The following is a 16,943-nucleotide window of genomic DNA, read 5'->3' on the forward strand; positions in this document are numbered from 1 at the left end:
ATTCACATGACACTATGTGTCTGGAACTGTTCTAAGCACTTTTACAAATACGTACAAAAATTTAAGCATCGTGAAACCCTAGGAGGGCGGTGCTGCAACTATCCTGATCCTCAAGATAGGTAAACTGGGCAGAGAGCGATTATTTGCCCAAGGTCACACAGATGGAAAGAGGCAGAGCTAGGATTCAAATGCAGGTGATCTGCTTACAGAGTCCAGGCTTAGAAATATGGTTCTGTGCTATGTACGCTTAGTAGTTTAATATGTCCATACAAGTAGCGGCTCTCTTCAAGGATTTAGAGCACTTTGCTGAGTGATGATTGCCATAGGTGAGATTTGAGGGCAGCACTCACTGAGGTCCCATCAAACTCTTATCTATGTGCTGTGAACAGTAAATTGTTTACTTTACAATATTATAAAGACTTTTATTAATTTTTAGATAATAGGTCAATATAATCAAAGAATTGAATAATACCACTTTAGTCAAATGCCAAACACAGTCTCTGATTATAACATACCTCCTTGTTCTTTCTGCAGTTACCCTGATAAATTTGAAAATTTACCTTTCATAGTCCATCAACATATTTATTGAATAACTACTATGGGCGAGATACAGAGTCAGGCTCCATGGGAAGTTTTACCAGGCACTAGGCTCTTTCTACCCTAGAAACTTATAATCTAGCTGAGATCATAAAACATATTTTCCTAAATAAGCAACTAATAATACAAAGAAGTAAATAATAAATGTGAAAAGAATATTACAGATAATAAGTGCTATAAGAAAGTTAAGAACCTGCTCCTTTCTGCTCCAGTAGTTCATTACACATACCCTTATTAGAGCAATTATCACAATGTAATTACTCACTTGCTGTGTGTAATTTACCTGCCTGTCTCCTCCATTAGAATGTTAGCCCCTCGAGGGCAAGAATGCAGTTTTATTCATCATTGTATCTTCAGTGTTTACCACATTGTCTGGTATATAATAACTACTTGGCATATGCTTGATGAATGAATAAATGTAGGTCACAGGAGGCAGGCATTTCTTCTGTGGCCAGTGTAGCAGACTGACTCATCTCTAGAGTCAGATTGTGGGGTCTGAATCTCAGCTGTACCTTTGAAATGCTGTGTGACCCTGAAAAATTTACTTGATTTCTCTGCACCTCATTTTGTTCATTGGTAAAATGATAGTAATAGAACCTTTCTTTATCAGCTAATTTTACTATGGAACATATCACCCCCAAAACGAATAGCTTGAAACGGCAGCCATTTAATTAGCTCAGCGTTCTGTGGGGCAGTAATTCGGGGTGTGTTAGTTCTTCCGCCTCGGCTAAGTTCAGTCACACAGCTGAGTTCAGTTATCAGGTCAGCTGGGCAATGGCTTGGTCCATGTGGTATCTCATCCGCCACAGGCTAACCTGGGCTTTTGCACATCGCACCTGGCAGGGTTCAGAGAGGGAGAGTTGAATTAGACAAGGCCTCCTGAGGCTCAGACTTGGAGCCGGCACAAAGTCATTTCTGGCAGATTCTGTTGGTCAAAGCAAGTCACAAAACCAGCTCACACTCAAAGGGTGGGGAAATAGACTCCACTCTTGATGCGAAGGGCAACCAAGCCACATTATAATGGGGTGTTTCTATGGGGAAGGATGGAGAGAAGTAAGTCAGAAAGAGAAAGACAAATACCGTATGCTAACACATATATATGAGACTGGGGCCATTCTTACAATCTACCAAATTCTCATAGGATTAGCAAGAGGATCAAGAAAATAAAACACCTGAATGATTTAGACTAGTGTCTACCACACAAGTAATAAGCTCAATAAGTATTAGCTATTATTAGTCTGCTTGAAGTTGCCAGGAAGTTTCACCTTGGAAAGAAATCTGAGTTCTATCTTGAGAACTACGTGCGGTTTCTATACGTAGAGCACCAAGGCCTCTGATAAGAACACAACCTAAGCGTTGGCACTGTGCTGTGAAAGCGGGTTGTGTTCAGAAAACAGCTAACAACACACTTCCCAGAAGCATTAGAACTAGATCCTGGGAACCCAGGATGCTGGACAAGGAGTTGGATTTGACCCCAGGGCAATAGCAAAGCATTGGCTTTTGACTACGTGCTACTCAATAGCACTATTTCTTGACTTTTATTGTTATTTCAGATTTTTTGTTCTTCAGTAAGCTCCTTGATGCTGATGGTTTGTGCTATCTCAGGCCACATCTACCCAAGATTTAAAATAAAACACTAGAAACTTGCAAGTTTTGTCTGGGTTTTGCCACTCCCTGGCTTTGGGGAGCCAACAGATCCCTCCTTCCTCCATTTCATTGTAAAATGGAACAATACCTCTCTCCGTCCACCCATTTTACAATGGTGGCAATCTGAAAGGTCAGGCCACGGGAAGTAGTATTTACTAACCGAAAGACACACGGGGAGGCCAGGCTTTGATATTGATATAATTGGAGGAGAACTCGTAAATCTTAAAAGAAAAGTCAAGAACCAGAGAAGTAAAGTTTCAACGTGGCCGTCCCTTCCTGTTAGGCAGCAAAATGCTTCTTGAACTGCTCTGAAGATAAAATTAAGTTCACCCAGTCCGGTGAGATGGTCCGGAGCAACCTGAACCACAGATTGTCCTGGGTCCCTGTCACCCTGAAGGCTGACCAGCCTGCTCAGAGCTGGGGGCAGCTCTCGTTAAACTGCTCAGTGCCAGCAGTTTCCGCATCTTTCCACTGTACGTAGTTTAAATGCAGATTCACTGATGAATAAATCTGATAATTCTGTCAAAGTGTGAAGACTGTTTGAATTAGATGACTACATGATCATAATTAATTTTTTTTATAAGACAATTCTGGCTCCTCTTATGTCATGTGAAATCCATCCCGCTGAGTACTCTCGACTAGTCACGTCCTTCCTGCCATTTTAAAAACAATAGTGGCAGAGATGCAAGCTGCTGGTAGTACTCAGCAGGACAGATCAAACACACAGATGCAATTTCTGTACGTTGAACAGTGAAGTAAGATAAAATTCAAATACTTACAAACGCTTAGTAGCTAGCAACCGATTTTTGCAAAATTGAATCTTTCATAACGGGATTTATTGTAAATAGTGTCATATCATTTGTGAGTTCTGCGATAATTTCAGTCAAAGCCAGGGCAAGATATTGGAGGTATGTAATTTATATGATATAAACACTAGTTTACGCACAGATTAAGAACGGATTTTTTTTATTATCAGTATTCTTTTTTTAATTGCTTACAAAATAGCCATAAGTGTAATTTTTCTCTGAATGTTAAACATTCTCAAATAGTGTAACTTTAAAATCGAGAAGAAAACAGCCTAACCTCTTCATTTTAACAGCTGTTTTAGAATTGCAACCCCCAACCGGTCCCCCTTCCCTTCCGTCCAGGTTGTTAAATAAGCATTACAATTGTAGGTAGTTAAAATTTTTGAAATGTGGCTTTTATATTGTTTGAAAACAGCAAAGGTCCTAGTAATCATAATTATATATCAATATCAATATATCCTATCAGTAAGTATATATACATATATATATAAATTCAAAACTAAGATACTGCGAGGTCTACAAAACAACCTTAATCCCTAATTCCTTTATGATAAAATGGAAATATGGCAATAATTTAAGCGATCAATACTCTTATTCACCTTTGGGTTTAGTTCCAAATACTTCATTGGAAGCTCATAAAAGATCAACGGCAAAAGCGTACCATAAAATTATACTTTGCGTGGCAGAGAGTTTGGTGACACTTCACACACTTGCTAATGAAACAGAAACCCCAAAAGGTGTTATATTACAGTCACACAGTCTTCCTGTTCAAGACCTAAATAAGAGAAATTAAAAAAAAAAAAAAAGAAAAAACATAGAAGGGCCAGAAGATTTGGAAGATCTGTTCTCTTTCCTTCCCCTGCTCTAATCAAAAAGTCCTTTTCTGTTATTTTATCATGTATTGGAGCTTTTTATTATAAATATGAATATGAGAATGCAGCATCTCAGCAAGATCTGAATAAAGTAGTCTTACCCTCAGATAATCTAGGACCTTGATAGAGAAAGGCCTTTGTGAAGGATAAACGCTTCGCTATGATCCTTCCTCATCTATTCAAGAGTAAATATCCCATATGCATGTTAATGTTGATCATTTTAAATGGGGAATTCCCGATTTCTGAACCAAAGAATTTTCAGGTTTCCCCCTCCCTTAAGCAGGTGTCTTTCCATCTCTCACCAATCAAAGGGTAAGGTAAAAAGGCAGGCTTTCAATGAGCTGATGTGTATTTTAATAAGTTTACTAATCAGAGTACATATCAATTAGAATGAATCATGTTCATACATTTAATAGCAAACAAAACTCAATCTAACTCAAGTCCAGCTTTCTTCCATGTTCATTTTATTCAAGGGCATACCTTCTTTTTTCTGCTTTTTTTTCCCCTTCTTTCTCGGACACCTCCAGCCCCCATTGACAACCAAAATGCAGGGCTATAAATGTAAGGGTGCAATACATCATGAGGTAAGTCTAGAGAACATGTCCTCTACCAAAATGCACATGAATCTCTGGTACAGCAAAAATTCCAGAGTCATGCTGGGGTTCTTTCTGCATGCTAAGCAGGGTCAAAAATGTGACCTCTCTGTGGCCAACCTTATATATCAGATAAGCTCCAAAGTTTAAAGGTTATATTTGTGAAATTGCAGCTGGCTTTCCTAGCACTTGATTCTAGCTCCTGCAAATCAAAGACTCCTAATTGAAAGGCACATCTGACAATAAGCTTAATCTTCCAGTAAAAAAAAAAAAATTGTAAGTTCTGAATCCTTACTGTTGAAGAGCTGACAGAGAAGTTCAGAGATGGCTGTATAACCAGGGAAAATATGTTTTCCAACAAGATCATAAAGCTTGAATGGTGCAGGAAAACAAATGTAAAGCAAAGGGCTGTCCTCTATTCTGTCTACTTCCCCCACCCCCACCCCCGTTGTACACTTAGCCACTCACCTCTTAGGCAAGGGCTCCTGACTTCCAAGTCAGACTCAAACCCCAAATACCAAGACACTATAAAGTGACATCTTGGCATACTTTGAGATCAGATTGTTTCTGCATTTCACAGTGTGAGGGGTGAGGGGGAGGTGAAAGGGAAAAGCAGCATACCAATGTAGTGAAATCTGGAAACAACAGCACATACACAGACACAAAAAGTTTGCATATTGCACAGAGCGCTTGAAGATCATAAATCTATGCATGAGAAAGACGTAGTGGAAATTTTGGGGGGGATTAGAGTTTATTTTTGTCATCTCTGTGAGACAGCTACTCATTCATCCAGATCACAGCTAAGAAAAAAGCTGGTCACAGAAATTAGCAGTTTCAGCTCAGCAGCGAAGTCGCCAGCCTGTGAAGGCAGAGAGAAATTGACTAATTAGCAATGCGCACTAAAACTTGACGGTTCTTTATAGAGAGAGAGAAGAGAGAGGGAGAGAGAGGGAGAGGGAGGGAGGGGGGGCTCGCTTTTTCCCCTTCTTTCTTCCAAAGATGTTTGAAATCGCAGTCATTTACGCTCGACAATTTTTACAATAGCCTTGAGCCATAATTTTGCGAGTCTCTCCAGCATCCATCCCCCTGTATGGTCTCTCTCTACTGGCCAAGCACGACCGTTTCTCTCCCCAACCGTGGATTTCCTATTACTCTCGTTACGACTCACTGAGCCCCAGGCCCAAGGATAATGATGTGTTGTTTCTTGGTAGCATAATTTGTCACACGTACATTTTTTCTTCTTCTTCTCTTGCAGAAAGCTCTGCTCCCTCTCTCTCTCTCTCTCCCCTCTCTCCCTCTCTCTCTCCCTCTCTCTTTCTCTCTTTTCTCCCTCTCCTACATTTTCTTGCTGTTGCTAATTCATGGTGATCAAATGATGTACGACAAAATAAATTGTAAAGAGTGACTGCCCGGAGTTGGGAACCTGAAGGTGTTTTCCCCCCTCCCAAGGAGAGAGCAAACCTTTAAAAAGGAAGGACAATTGATTTTGGGGGGGAGCTTAAGTGAGCCTTGACTTTGCAGCTGGTTGAAAGCAGGTAAGTTTCTGGCCTTGTGTCTGCCTTGTGTGTGTATTTTGTTGTGTCTTTTGGGTTGTTGGCCGCGTGGGGAGGGACGGGAAGGGAGTCTTTCAGAGGGGTGGGGGGTGATTGTGTGGCAAACGCTCATAAAGAATAAAACTCCTATTGCAAGAAATAAGCAGATGAGGGGGGAAGGCAAAGGAGGAGAGCAAGAAGGAAAGGGAATAGGAAAAGATGGGGTGGGGGGGAAGACAACGAAGCGGGGAGAGCGAGAGGGAGGTATGACCGAGTCCACTTAAAGGGAGAGACTCTGGGAGATGTTTCAGGAGAGCCAGAGCTTTGGGGGCGGGGGGGGGGTCGGATGCTGCTGGGGGAGGGAGCTCGCGGGAGATTAGGGTCCACCTGGAACGGGATGATAAAGTGAGTCGAGAGGAGCCCAGTCCGGTGGAAATAGGAAGCCGGCGATCCAGGACTGGCGCCAGGCAGGGCAGAGTGAGCCGCAGTGGAAGGCGCAGGTCCGGCGGGATCCCTCTGAGCCGGGCGGCGGCGGCGGCGGCGGCGGTTCTCCCGGGCTGGCGGGCGCGCGGGCCGGGTGTGGGCAAAGGGTCCCTTTCTGCTCAGCCCTAGAAGGTGCAATTACACGTTAAGGACCTGGCGCATCGATCTCGCCGCCCCCCCCCCCATCCTGCCCTCCTCCGCCTGGATGCGGGCGGCTCAGACTTTTTGCACAAGTAGTTCCAGGGCCGGGGGAGTCGGGGTGCCCGAGTTGGGGAGCTCGGGGCGGGGGGGCTGTGCTGAGGGGCTCTGAAGGAAGCTGCGGCTTCGGCGGCAACGCTGGATCCAGAGATCCCGCGCCGAACTGCGTGCCCCCCCACCATCGGATAGCCCCCAGCCCCTCCCCCAACACCTGCCGCTTAACTTGAACTTCTCATAGTTACAGGAGTTAAAGCCACTGCGCCCAGTGCCTGGGAGGGAGAACCGTCCACACGAATCCCATCGGGTCTGCCGGCTCTTGCTCTAAATCCACCCCAGTAGCTCCACTGCCTTCCTCCTCATCTTCCTCGGTGCCGCCCCGCGGGGGAAGGGGAGATACACGCCCGAACTTCCGCGCTTTGAAATGCAGGAGGTGGGGGAAGGCGGGGGAGAGGGGGTCTGGGGCTGGAGGGATTCTCCTGCCAGGTTTAAAGGCGTCTCTGGAAAATTAGCAAAACTGAGTGGTGACTGGGAAGCCAACAGTTTGCGAAGCAGGGAAGCAGGCAGGGCCGGGGTGAGGGAAATGAGCTAGAATTGATAAGGACAGCTCCCGCCTCTGCCTAGTCCCCTGAGCTGGTCCTCACCGCGCTCCGCTGCACTTTCCCGGGAGAAGAAAGGGCTTTATCTGCTCCCTCAGACTATTAGTCTAGGAGTTTCTCGGGGCAGCACGGCTAATCGAAGGGGTCCCCAGCTTTTGGAGGGCTAAGTATTGCCCGCCCGCACGCCTGTCGTGTCCCCGTTCCCACCCCCCAAAACTGGACCAACTGCGAAAAGCAAAGCTGCGGGCGCGAGTTGACCTGGAAGCTCCGCCGACGGTCGCCTCTGCGCTCTCGGGCCACCCCCCGGCTCCCCACTCCCCGGCCTCTCCCCGCCCCGGCCGGGCATGGACACGAGCCCACGGGGTGTCTCGGCCTCAGCCGCCACTTTGCCGTCGCTGCTGCCACCGCTGTCGCTGCCAAGAGCCGAGCCCGGGTGGTTTTAGGAAAGTGGGGGACGAAGTGTGTGGGCGGTGGCGGGAGGCGTAGTAGGGAGCAGAACGGGCGCCCGGACCCCGGACAGGGCCCTTCTGGTGGCGCTCACGGATCCAGCGCCTTCAGACCTCCTCCGAGGGTCGGGGTCCGGAGGCCAAGCTGAGCACTGATTGTGGTTCTTCGCCCTCCCCTCCCCTCCCCTCCACACCCGTCCCCACGCCGACCCCACCCCACCCCCTCCACTACCCTTCTCCCCTCCCTCCCATCCCCCACCCCTGTCTGCCAGGTCGGAGGAGGGTTTAAAGCCAGGTGCGCCGAGTCAGCTCGCCATGTCCAGATCCGGGGACCGGACCTCCACCTTCGACCCCAGCCACAGCGACAACCTGCTGCACGGCCTCAATCTGCTGTGGAGGAAGCAGCTGTTTTGCGACGTGACCCTGACGGCCCAGGGCCAGCAGTTCCACTGCCACAAGGCCGTGCTGGCCTCCTGCTCGCAGTACTTCCGATCGCTTTTCTCCAGTCACCCCCCTCTCGGGGGAGGGGTCGGCGGCCAGGACGGTCTGGGGCCCCCCAAGGACCAGCAGCCGCCGCAGCAACAGCCGCCGCCGCCGCAGGAGGAGCCGGGGACTCCTTCCTCCTCCCCCGACGACAAGCTGCTGACCAGTCCTCGGGCCATCAACAACCTGGTGCTGCAGGGCTGCTCGTCCATCGGGCTGCGCCTCGTGCTCGAGTACCTCTACACGGCCAACGTGACCCTCTCCCTGGACACGGTGGAGGAGGTGCTGTCGGTCAGCAAGATCTTGCACATCCCCCAGGTCACCAAGCTCTGCGTGCAGTTCCTCAACGACCAGATCTCGGTGCAGAACTACAAGCAAGTGTGCAAGATCGCCGCACTGCACGGCCTGGAGGAGACCAAGAAGCTGGCCAACAAGTACCTGGTGGAGGATGTGCTGCTGCTCAACTTCGAGGAGATGCGCGCCCTGCTGGACTCGCTGCCGCCCCCCGTGGAGTCGGAGCTGGCGCTCTTCCAGATGTCCGTGCTGTGGCTGGAGCACGACCGCGAGACCCGCATGCAGTACGCGCCCGACCTCATGAAGCGCCTCCGCTTCGCGCTCATCCCGGCCCCCGAGCTGGTGGAGCGGGTCCAGTCAGTGGATTTCATGCGCACCGACCCGGTCTGCCAGAAACTGCTGCTGGACGCCATGAACTACCACCTGATGCCCTTCAGGCAGCACTGCAGGCAGAGCCTGGCCAGCAGGTATGAGACAACAAAGCGGGGGGGGGGGGGGAAGAGGCGAGAGGCCGGAGGGAGGGGTGGGGGCAGGCAGGAGGAGGATAGGGGTGGGCTGGGCGGGAGGCTCAGGCAGGCTGAAAACAAACAGTTCAGACTGTGTGGGGAAAGTTGATTTCAGAGTCCCTGAAAGGTCAACAGGAAACTGGCCTCACAGCATCCCCGAGCTCTAGAAAGCCCACGTTCTCAATATCCCCAGAGCCGGAGATGTGGGACTTGCGGGCTGAAACTGACAGGCAGGTGGGGTCAAAGGCCAGGCAGTTAGAAGTACAGCCTTGGAGCTCTTTTTATCCAGGCTTCCCTCTACATCTCAAAATATGCTTACTTAAGAAAAAGGGTTCTGTGATGAGAAGTCCCCACCCCAGTCCCCCTCTTTCCTGCCTTGGGCAAGCAGAAGTGCCAGGCGATGCTCGAGGAGGAAAGCTTTCATTCATTCTGACACTCAAGTTATTGTCTGTTTTTCAGCGACTGGGGTTTGCTTAGAGCTCTGAAAGGCTTTGTCTTTTAGGGTCGCTGTTAGAAATTCTGGCATCCCATACCCAGGCAAACTTTTCTATCTTATGAAAAAGCAAAACCTTTCCTTACAGCAAAGCAAGAGGATTCGGGATGTCAGAGTGAATCCTGCCTAGTAGTTCCCATGTCAGAGGGAAGCACAGTTGAAAACTGAGAGGAGGGGAAGGTCATCTAGCTGCAGTTAGGTCTGTACGCCTGCTCTGAAGTCACAAAGAAGTTGGAGAGTTGTTATTGTTGTTGTTGTTGCTATTTGGAATGTGTCCCCTGTGTGTATTGAACGTGGGATTTCCTGTCAAAGTTGAGAGAGAAACAATGCCTTTGAAAAATGCTGCTGAGATTAAAAAAACAAAAAGACTGTTGGAATTGGCAATCATGTTTTATTGGCTCCAATTTTAAACGCCTTTTTTAATGAGCCCTAGCAGAGGGTTGCTTTCTCTTTTTACAAAAGAGAAACAGTATCTTCTCAGTTTCTCATGATAAAACATCATGATTCCAGATGCCAGGCTATCCCAGTCTAATCCACCTAAGTGCTATGTTAGAAAGTACACAGTTTAAGAATCCACCATGGCCTTTTCCCACTCAGAACGATGTCTTAAACATGGGGTCCACTTTCTGCAGCCTTATGGAATTAAATGTTTATTTTTTCCATCATGATGTTTCTACCAGACCTAGGTAACTAAACTTTTAGGAAACTGGAAGATATTCTCTACAGTTGTTTAGGGAGCACTTGTATTCAGGTGAGGCCCACGGGAGGCATGGGAAATCTTGAACTTAGAAATCTTGTAAGTTGATTTTTCTACTATTTTCAAGAAATGAATTGTAGTGTCAGAACATGACAGTTAAGACAATAACACAAACGAGGATCCAAACTCATGTGATTGAATAGTGAACACAGGAGTCCAAGCGACAATAACATGGAATGTATTTTTGTTTTGTAAGAGTTCCAATTTGCCTAAAAATCAAGATGGTAAGCTTAATGTGACAGGCAAATGTTACCACACCAAGGAACATTGGTGATCAATATTCTGTTATTTTAACTTTTGTGACTTACAAATATACTTAACTTAGCATGTATCATACTATTAAGTTATAGTCCTGAACATACATTCATTCATATTTTTTAAATGTACAATCTAGTATAAATTCAGAAACTCAGAAGGATAATAAAATTAAGATTTAACTTGTTCTAAGAGTAATTTGGGGAAATAAGCATTATAAATTTGATCCAATAAGTAAGCTTGAAGTCCTCATTGCACTTTTACCTGATAAATATGTCCTAGGTTTCAGTGTTGGAAGAGTTGACTTTCAAAATGCAAAATCCATTTCCCACCTTAGTCTGGATTTAGCATGCCAGCTGGGGCCTGCTGGCTCTGTCCTGGTGGATGGCTGAGATACTAGGCTGCCTGGCTCCGTGACGACACCGTCCAGCTTCACTGGGCCATATCATTTGAAGGATATGTAGTGGCGTCTGACCACTGAATGCTTACAAGTGTCATGGATGCTGCAAGAATCTGATACTTCTGCCATAGGAAGAAAACTGTATTTTCCTTTAAAAGCGGAAGATACGGAAAATAGTTCATGTGAACCTATTGTTGATCTCAAAGTAATATAATTTAGACTTTGTTCCATTATTAGTAACTGAAGCATTTTAATTTCAGGGACTAATTACATTATTCTAATTTTAATTCACAGAAAGAATGCAAGAATAACCACCAAGATCTTAACTTAAATGTAGACAAAAATGTTGTAAGTTGCAACCAATAGTATGATATCAGCCCATTTGTTATAGCATCAGAGCAATATAAAAATGTTCTCTCAGTCTTACATGTAGTCTAACAGAGGGATAAATGTGTTAAACAATTGTTTTTGAAATTGCATCACTTTTATTGAAGACAATTGAATGGAAGGGCATTGTATTTATTACTTTTTATCCACCTGTAGTCTAAATATGAAAGAGTTCCTCAAATTCAGAGAAGGAGTGGGAAAATTTAAATTGGCCAGTCTGTTGGAATAAGTTCAAAATACAAGCATATAGAATAACTTCAGAAGGAATTTACTTGTTTAAGAATACATGTTATCTATAGAATGTAGGGCTATTAATATAATAACAATATTTTAAATATTTTTTAAATTATTGAGTAATTTTGAATTTTTATTAAGTCTAGAAAAATAAAGCAAACCAAGCATAGAGGCTTTATAAATATGCAAATTAATTTAATTTTTATCCTAATTGCTTAGTTTTTCTGATTATGACATTTATACTCGGATTCATATTTTATTTTAGCAAACTAAGCATTAAGGATATTAAAAATAATAGACTTATTATCTTATATTAAAGTATATACATAACTAATTTAAGACCACAGGACCTGGATGGACAAAAATTAAAATATTTTGAAGTCTTATTTCTTATTTTCATATTGCTTTATTGCAAGAAATGGGACACTTAAGAAATAAGTTTTGAAAAAGTTTCTGGGAAAGTCATTATTAAAGGCTTCTAAAGCAAAAAAATTTAATAGAGTGACATGACATGCAACATTTAGTGCATTAAGAAGTAAGTATCAAAAGACTTGTAGTGTAAGTTTAGCTTAAGTAACCCAAAAAGTTTTTTTATTTGTATTTAAAAAATTTTTATGCATAATTTAGTAATTGTCCCAAATAAATCAAATTGGACTGGCTTAATTAACTTCTCTTTTACATTTTCATTGCACCTCCCACAATGTAACAGTTAAATAAATGTTTAGTGAAAGTTGAAGGAACTAAAATTATAAAATAAGAAAGCCTCAGTGTTACATTTTACCAAAAGTTCTTCAACCTATGTTACTATTGCACATAACAAAAGTCCATTGAACCTCCTCCAGGAGAACACGTGTAATAGAAAAGCATTCATAAAAATAATTATATTTTTAAAATTTCCCACCTTAGTCTGGATTTAGTCTGGATTTAGTCTGGATTTAGCATGCCAGCTGGGGCCTGCTGGCTCTGTCAGCTATCCAGCTGTTACAGTCCTGTATACAGGCCTGTATTGAAGTATAATTTTGAAGAGATTATATTTTATAGATGATAAAAGGCTACCTTATAAAGATTTCACTTTCTGCAAAACAGTCTATTTAAAGATTTCATATAAATTAATGTAAAAATCTATTTAAACATCAGAAATACTAATTATCTATTTGCTAAAATGACTTGCAATGATTAAAAAGCCATTAGAATTCCTTAAGGCACAGTTTTGATTCCTGGTTTTGGTGCTTAGAAAATGTTTCTTTAAATGTAGGACAATATTTTCTATTGATTCCCTTCCTAAGACCTGAATAACAACCTTAACAAAGCAAACTAATCTTGTGTCCTCGCATCCTCTAAATTGTGATTTCCCTTTATGTCAATTAGATACCCTCAGATAAGAACTTGTTAGGTAGTTAGATTTTGTATCAGAAGTCACTCAACCATTCAGAATACAATTTGTTTATTATCTAAAACAGGACCATTGATTACAAAATTATATCACAGATATGGGAGCCAAATAGTTATATCCTACAATCAAAAAGCAATTAGAGTAGATATTAGTGCATTGCATTGGCTCAGAGGACTTACTGACAATAGTGGACATGTTCAAATTTTAACTCATCTTTGTTTTTTCCCCCATACTTATGAACACACTGAGGCTCACTCATTACCTTAGCTAATTTCTAAGTATCTCAAATTTCTTATCTTAAAAATACAGTGAAAAATGTTACTTTACTTACAACAGTTACTTCATACCAGGTGATATTCTAAGCCTGTTACAAATATTAAGTTATTTAATGCTCATAATAACCCTAAGGGATGGGTACCATCATTTGTTTCATTTTATGCATAGAAAAACTGATGCACAGAGAAGTTAAGCATTTTGCCCATGACTGCACAGCTGGTAAGTGGTAGAGCCCAAGTCTGAGCCCAAGCAGTTGTGGCTCTTGAGTCCGTGTTCTCATCCATGGTGTTCTGCTTCTTACTATGAGCCTCTCTATTCTATCATATAATCTGGTGATTGACCCTAGAGTTATATGTAGGTTTAAGACTTCCTTTTTGGAAAGACATTTGTGAGGGTTAAATTTTAATGTATCTGACTTTAAAAGAAGTTAAGGACATGTATTATTCTGGACCAAAGGTCAGCTTTTTTGTTTCTGTAAAAGGTCAAATAGTAATTATACTTGGCTTCAGGGTCACACTAACTCTGTTGCAGCTACTTCACTCTTCCTTGGTAGCACAAACAGCCACGGACAATATGTAAATGAATGAGCATGGCTACGTTACAATACAACTTCATTTGTGAGCATTGAAATTTCATGTAATTTTCACATGTTATGAAATATGATTCTTCTTTTGATTCTTTTCCACCATTTGAAAATCTAAAAACCATTTTGTGTTGGGGGGGTGCCGTATAAAAACAGGAGGCAAGCTGGATTTGTTCTGTGAGTCATAGTTTGCCAAAACCCATTTTAGGCACTTGGGATACATCAGTGAACAAAATGGACACAAAATTTTGCCCTTATTCTAGTGGAAAGAATCCCTCTGGTGTTCTTGCTTCTGTTTGGAAGGAATTCAAATCTAAATAATTCTATCATGCTAAGTTAAAATTTCAACTTTCTGTAGTAAGACTTAAGAATTTGAATAGCAACCCCAGGAAGGTAAATGGTGATTAATTAAAAGAGTGAACGCGTTGCTCATTTTTTTTCCAACATACTGGATGTAGAACCAACTAACATAGATTGGTCATTATTCAGAATAGGCTTTAATATCATTGATATGGTATTTTAATGATTTCCAGGAGGAAAGGTACATTTAACACACTGCTTTCTGAGACTGACATGTACATATCGAATAAACGAATCTAGGCATATGAATGAACATGTGACCAATTATTCTTCTAAATGCCAACCTGTATCTCCAGCTGCTGTGATCAAAGGGCATTCTTGGCAGGATTCCTGACTTCTGAGTGCATCAGCTGGATTGAGTATGTCTATAGAACCTCCCTGCCTTCTCCAAAGTGGGTAACCGCTGGAGGAGCGTGCGTGCTGCTGTAGGTTTGGCTTATGTGTCTATCTCCCCGACTGGACCAAGTGCCTGGACTTGACCCCAAAGTGTGAGTTCAGTATGAATGCGTATTGGTCTTAAATATAATTGTGGTGGACACTTAGGATTTGTTTCAGTTTCATGTGAATTGACAAAGCCAATGAAAGATAAAAATGGAGGTAATTTTAAAGATGATTACATACACACACACATACACGCACACAACTGCTGTTTGCCAGTAATAATGGTACCTATCACTAATTGAGCACCTACCATGAGTGAGCTTGACAGATTACTTACATTCTTTCTAGTCCTTTCAATCTTTTAACATATTAGACAGTTGAGGCTCAGAGAAAATAAGTAAGTTGTCCAATTATCTGAATAATGTTGAGTTGGGAGTCAATTGTCATCATCTGAAGAATAGTCTCTTATTATGAGTGCATATTGTACATATGGCCTCTATGAAAAGCAAACTCCAATCTACACCTCCCATATCTTTGTTTTACCACAGCACAGTAGTGATTAAAAGTTCCAACCCTCTAACGCATCTTCAAACCACCCAACCAATGAAGAAGAGTGAGAGGAAGATAGTAGAAAGCCCAGATTTTTTCCTACTGGTCTACCATACTCAATTATTCGTTCTGAGATTAAGGGGCTAAATAATGAGATTGCTGAGATTATCACTATGATACTGACTTACTAAAAATAAGATGAGCCAATATATTTTAAATAAATCAATAAAAATAAAAACTTTTCAGCTTAACTCTGAAAAATAATTGTGAAAATAAAACAAACCAAAACAAAGCCTTGGAGCTCGTATTGGAACCAAGAGATTGCCCCCAGCCCCCTAGATTTCTGTGCACTGGAGTCCTAGAGAAGCTATCAGCTTTGTTTCTGTGAAGACAAGAGAAAGCTCTTCACATTGGTGATACTTACAGGTGATAAATACAACAGGTAGAAGCCAGAATTATAAAAATACTCGTATGTTTTAATAACAGAAAATAAGATTAGTCTAATTGAAAATTTATTCTGCTTATCTTTTGTTTCAAGAAAATCATTTTAACATTCGCTACACTGTAGTGTTTATGCCTTCTGTCATTCATTTGGAATTTCAGAAAATATATTCAGTGCTATGTCATTTCCATCAACATCCAAGTTAATTCTTGATGCATGAATTACTAATGATTTCTCTTAAAAAAACCAAACAAATAAGCACTGTTATGATATGGGCAGGACAGTGAGTTAACCAGGGGAAGGACTCTCGGTTGTAACATATAGTGAGTATGTCTATTTTACTGTAAATATCAAAAGGGCTTATTTACTCGCAAGTATTAATGACAATCAGGTTAGAACTATTTGCAGCATTAGAAGTAAAGCAGAAATGCACTAGAGAAAGCTTATTGTAGTTGGGAAATGAAAATAGCGAATATTTGTGATAGAGAGAAAATAAATCAAAGGGAAGTAAAAAGAAAAAACAGCAGTAACAAAAATGCAAGGAAATATGGGAAATCAAAGAAATTATTAAGATATAAACCATCTGAAAAAGAAAGAAAAAGAGAACTAGTAGTAAAGGAGGACGGGCAAGAAAATTCTAGAGTTTGGAGAGTAGACGCTCAATATTTGCTGGACTAATAAGCACAAATTAAGAAGCATTTAAGTCACTACATAGTGAACATATAATTTGCAGAGTTATAGACAAAGTTCCACTAAAAGGAAAAAAAACCTCTTTTCCTCAAAAGAAAAAAATCTTTCAACAAGAAAAAAATGGTCAGTCATGGACCCTTCACTCCTATAATTTGATTCAGTTCAATAATTATATATTTGTAATCTGAGTTAAGATGTTTTATAAATAACTCTTTGTTCTTGCGCTAGATAATGCAGTAGCTTCAGAAGCATCAGGGTTTAAAGGGGCAGTCTGTTATGCCAACAGGAGGAGATGAAAATGTAACTGTATTCGTTGTAAATCTTGATTCTCAGTATAATTAGAGCTGGCAGCAGACCTGAGAAACAAGGGGACCTTCATGACCTTGGGCACATTTTCTAAACCCATGCCCATGGCCGTGCCACGCCCACGGTGGGAATTTGGGATGATGCGTCGAATTTACCACTAACAAGAAGTTCTGCCACGGAATATCCCCCAAACTTATGCTGAACATGTATAACACACCAAACTCTGTGCTATGCTCTGAGATACAGAGTGAAGAAGACAGACACATTCGTGACTTCACGTGGTTTACCGTATAAGGAAGAAGAAATAAGTACACAGATTAATCACATGGGTAATACATGCTATAGATTGGAAAAGTGCCATTTGCTGGGAAACGGTATAACACA

General features: G+C 42.4%; 1 protein-coding gene and 1 long non-coding RNA gene across 2 annotated transcripts in view; one reads left to right on the forward strand and one right to left on the reverse strand.

Moving 5' to 3' along the window:
* Nucleotides 1-3,222: 3,222 nt before the first annotated feature.
* LOC137204117 (uncharacterized) lies at nucleotides 3,223-7,869 on the reverse strand. The gene is made up of 3 exons (XR_010933428.1): nucleotides 6,971-7,869; nucleotides 6,435-6,655; nucleotides 3,223-5,374 (listed from the first exon to the last, which is right to left on the reverse strand). It is a non-coding gene; the product is annotated as an uncharacterized lncRNA (long non-coding RNA).
* Nucleotides 7,870-8,046: 177 nt separating this feature from the next.
* The window catches only part of KLHL14 (kelch like family member 14), a 99,704-nt gene continuing 90,807 nt past the window's right edge, over nucleotides 8,047-16,943 (forward strand). Inside the window, exon 1 of the mRNA XM_067701415.1 lies at nucleotides 8,047-9,014. Within this exon, the coding sequence (XP_067557516.1) occupies nucleotides 8,086-9,014 (929 nt within the window). The 5' untranslated portion in view covers nucleotides 8,047-8,085. The remainder of the gene's footprint in view (nucleotides 9,015-16,943) is intronic.

Source organism: Pseudorca crassidens, chromosome 12 (assembly GCF_039906515.1).
Source record: "Pseudorca crassidens isolate mPseCra1 chromosome 12, mPseCra1.hap1, whole genome shotgun sequence".
Lineage (NCBI taxonomy): Eukaryota > Metazoa > Chordata > Mammalia > Artiodactyla > Delphinidae > Pseudorca > Pseudorca crassidens.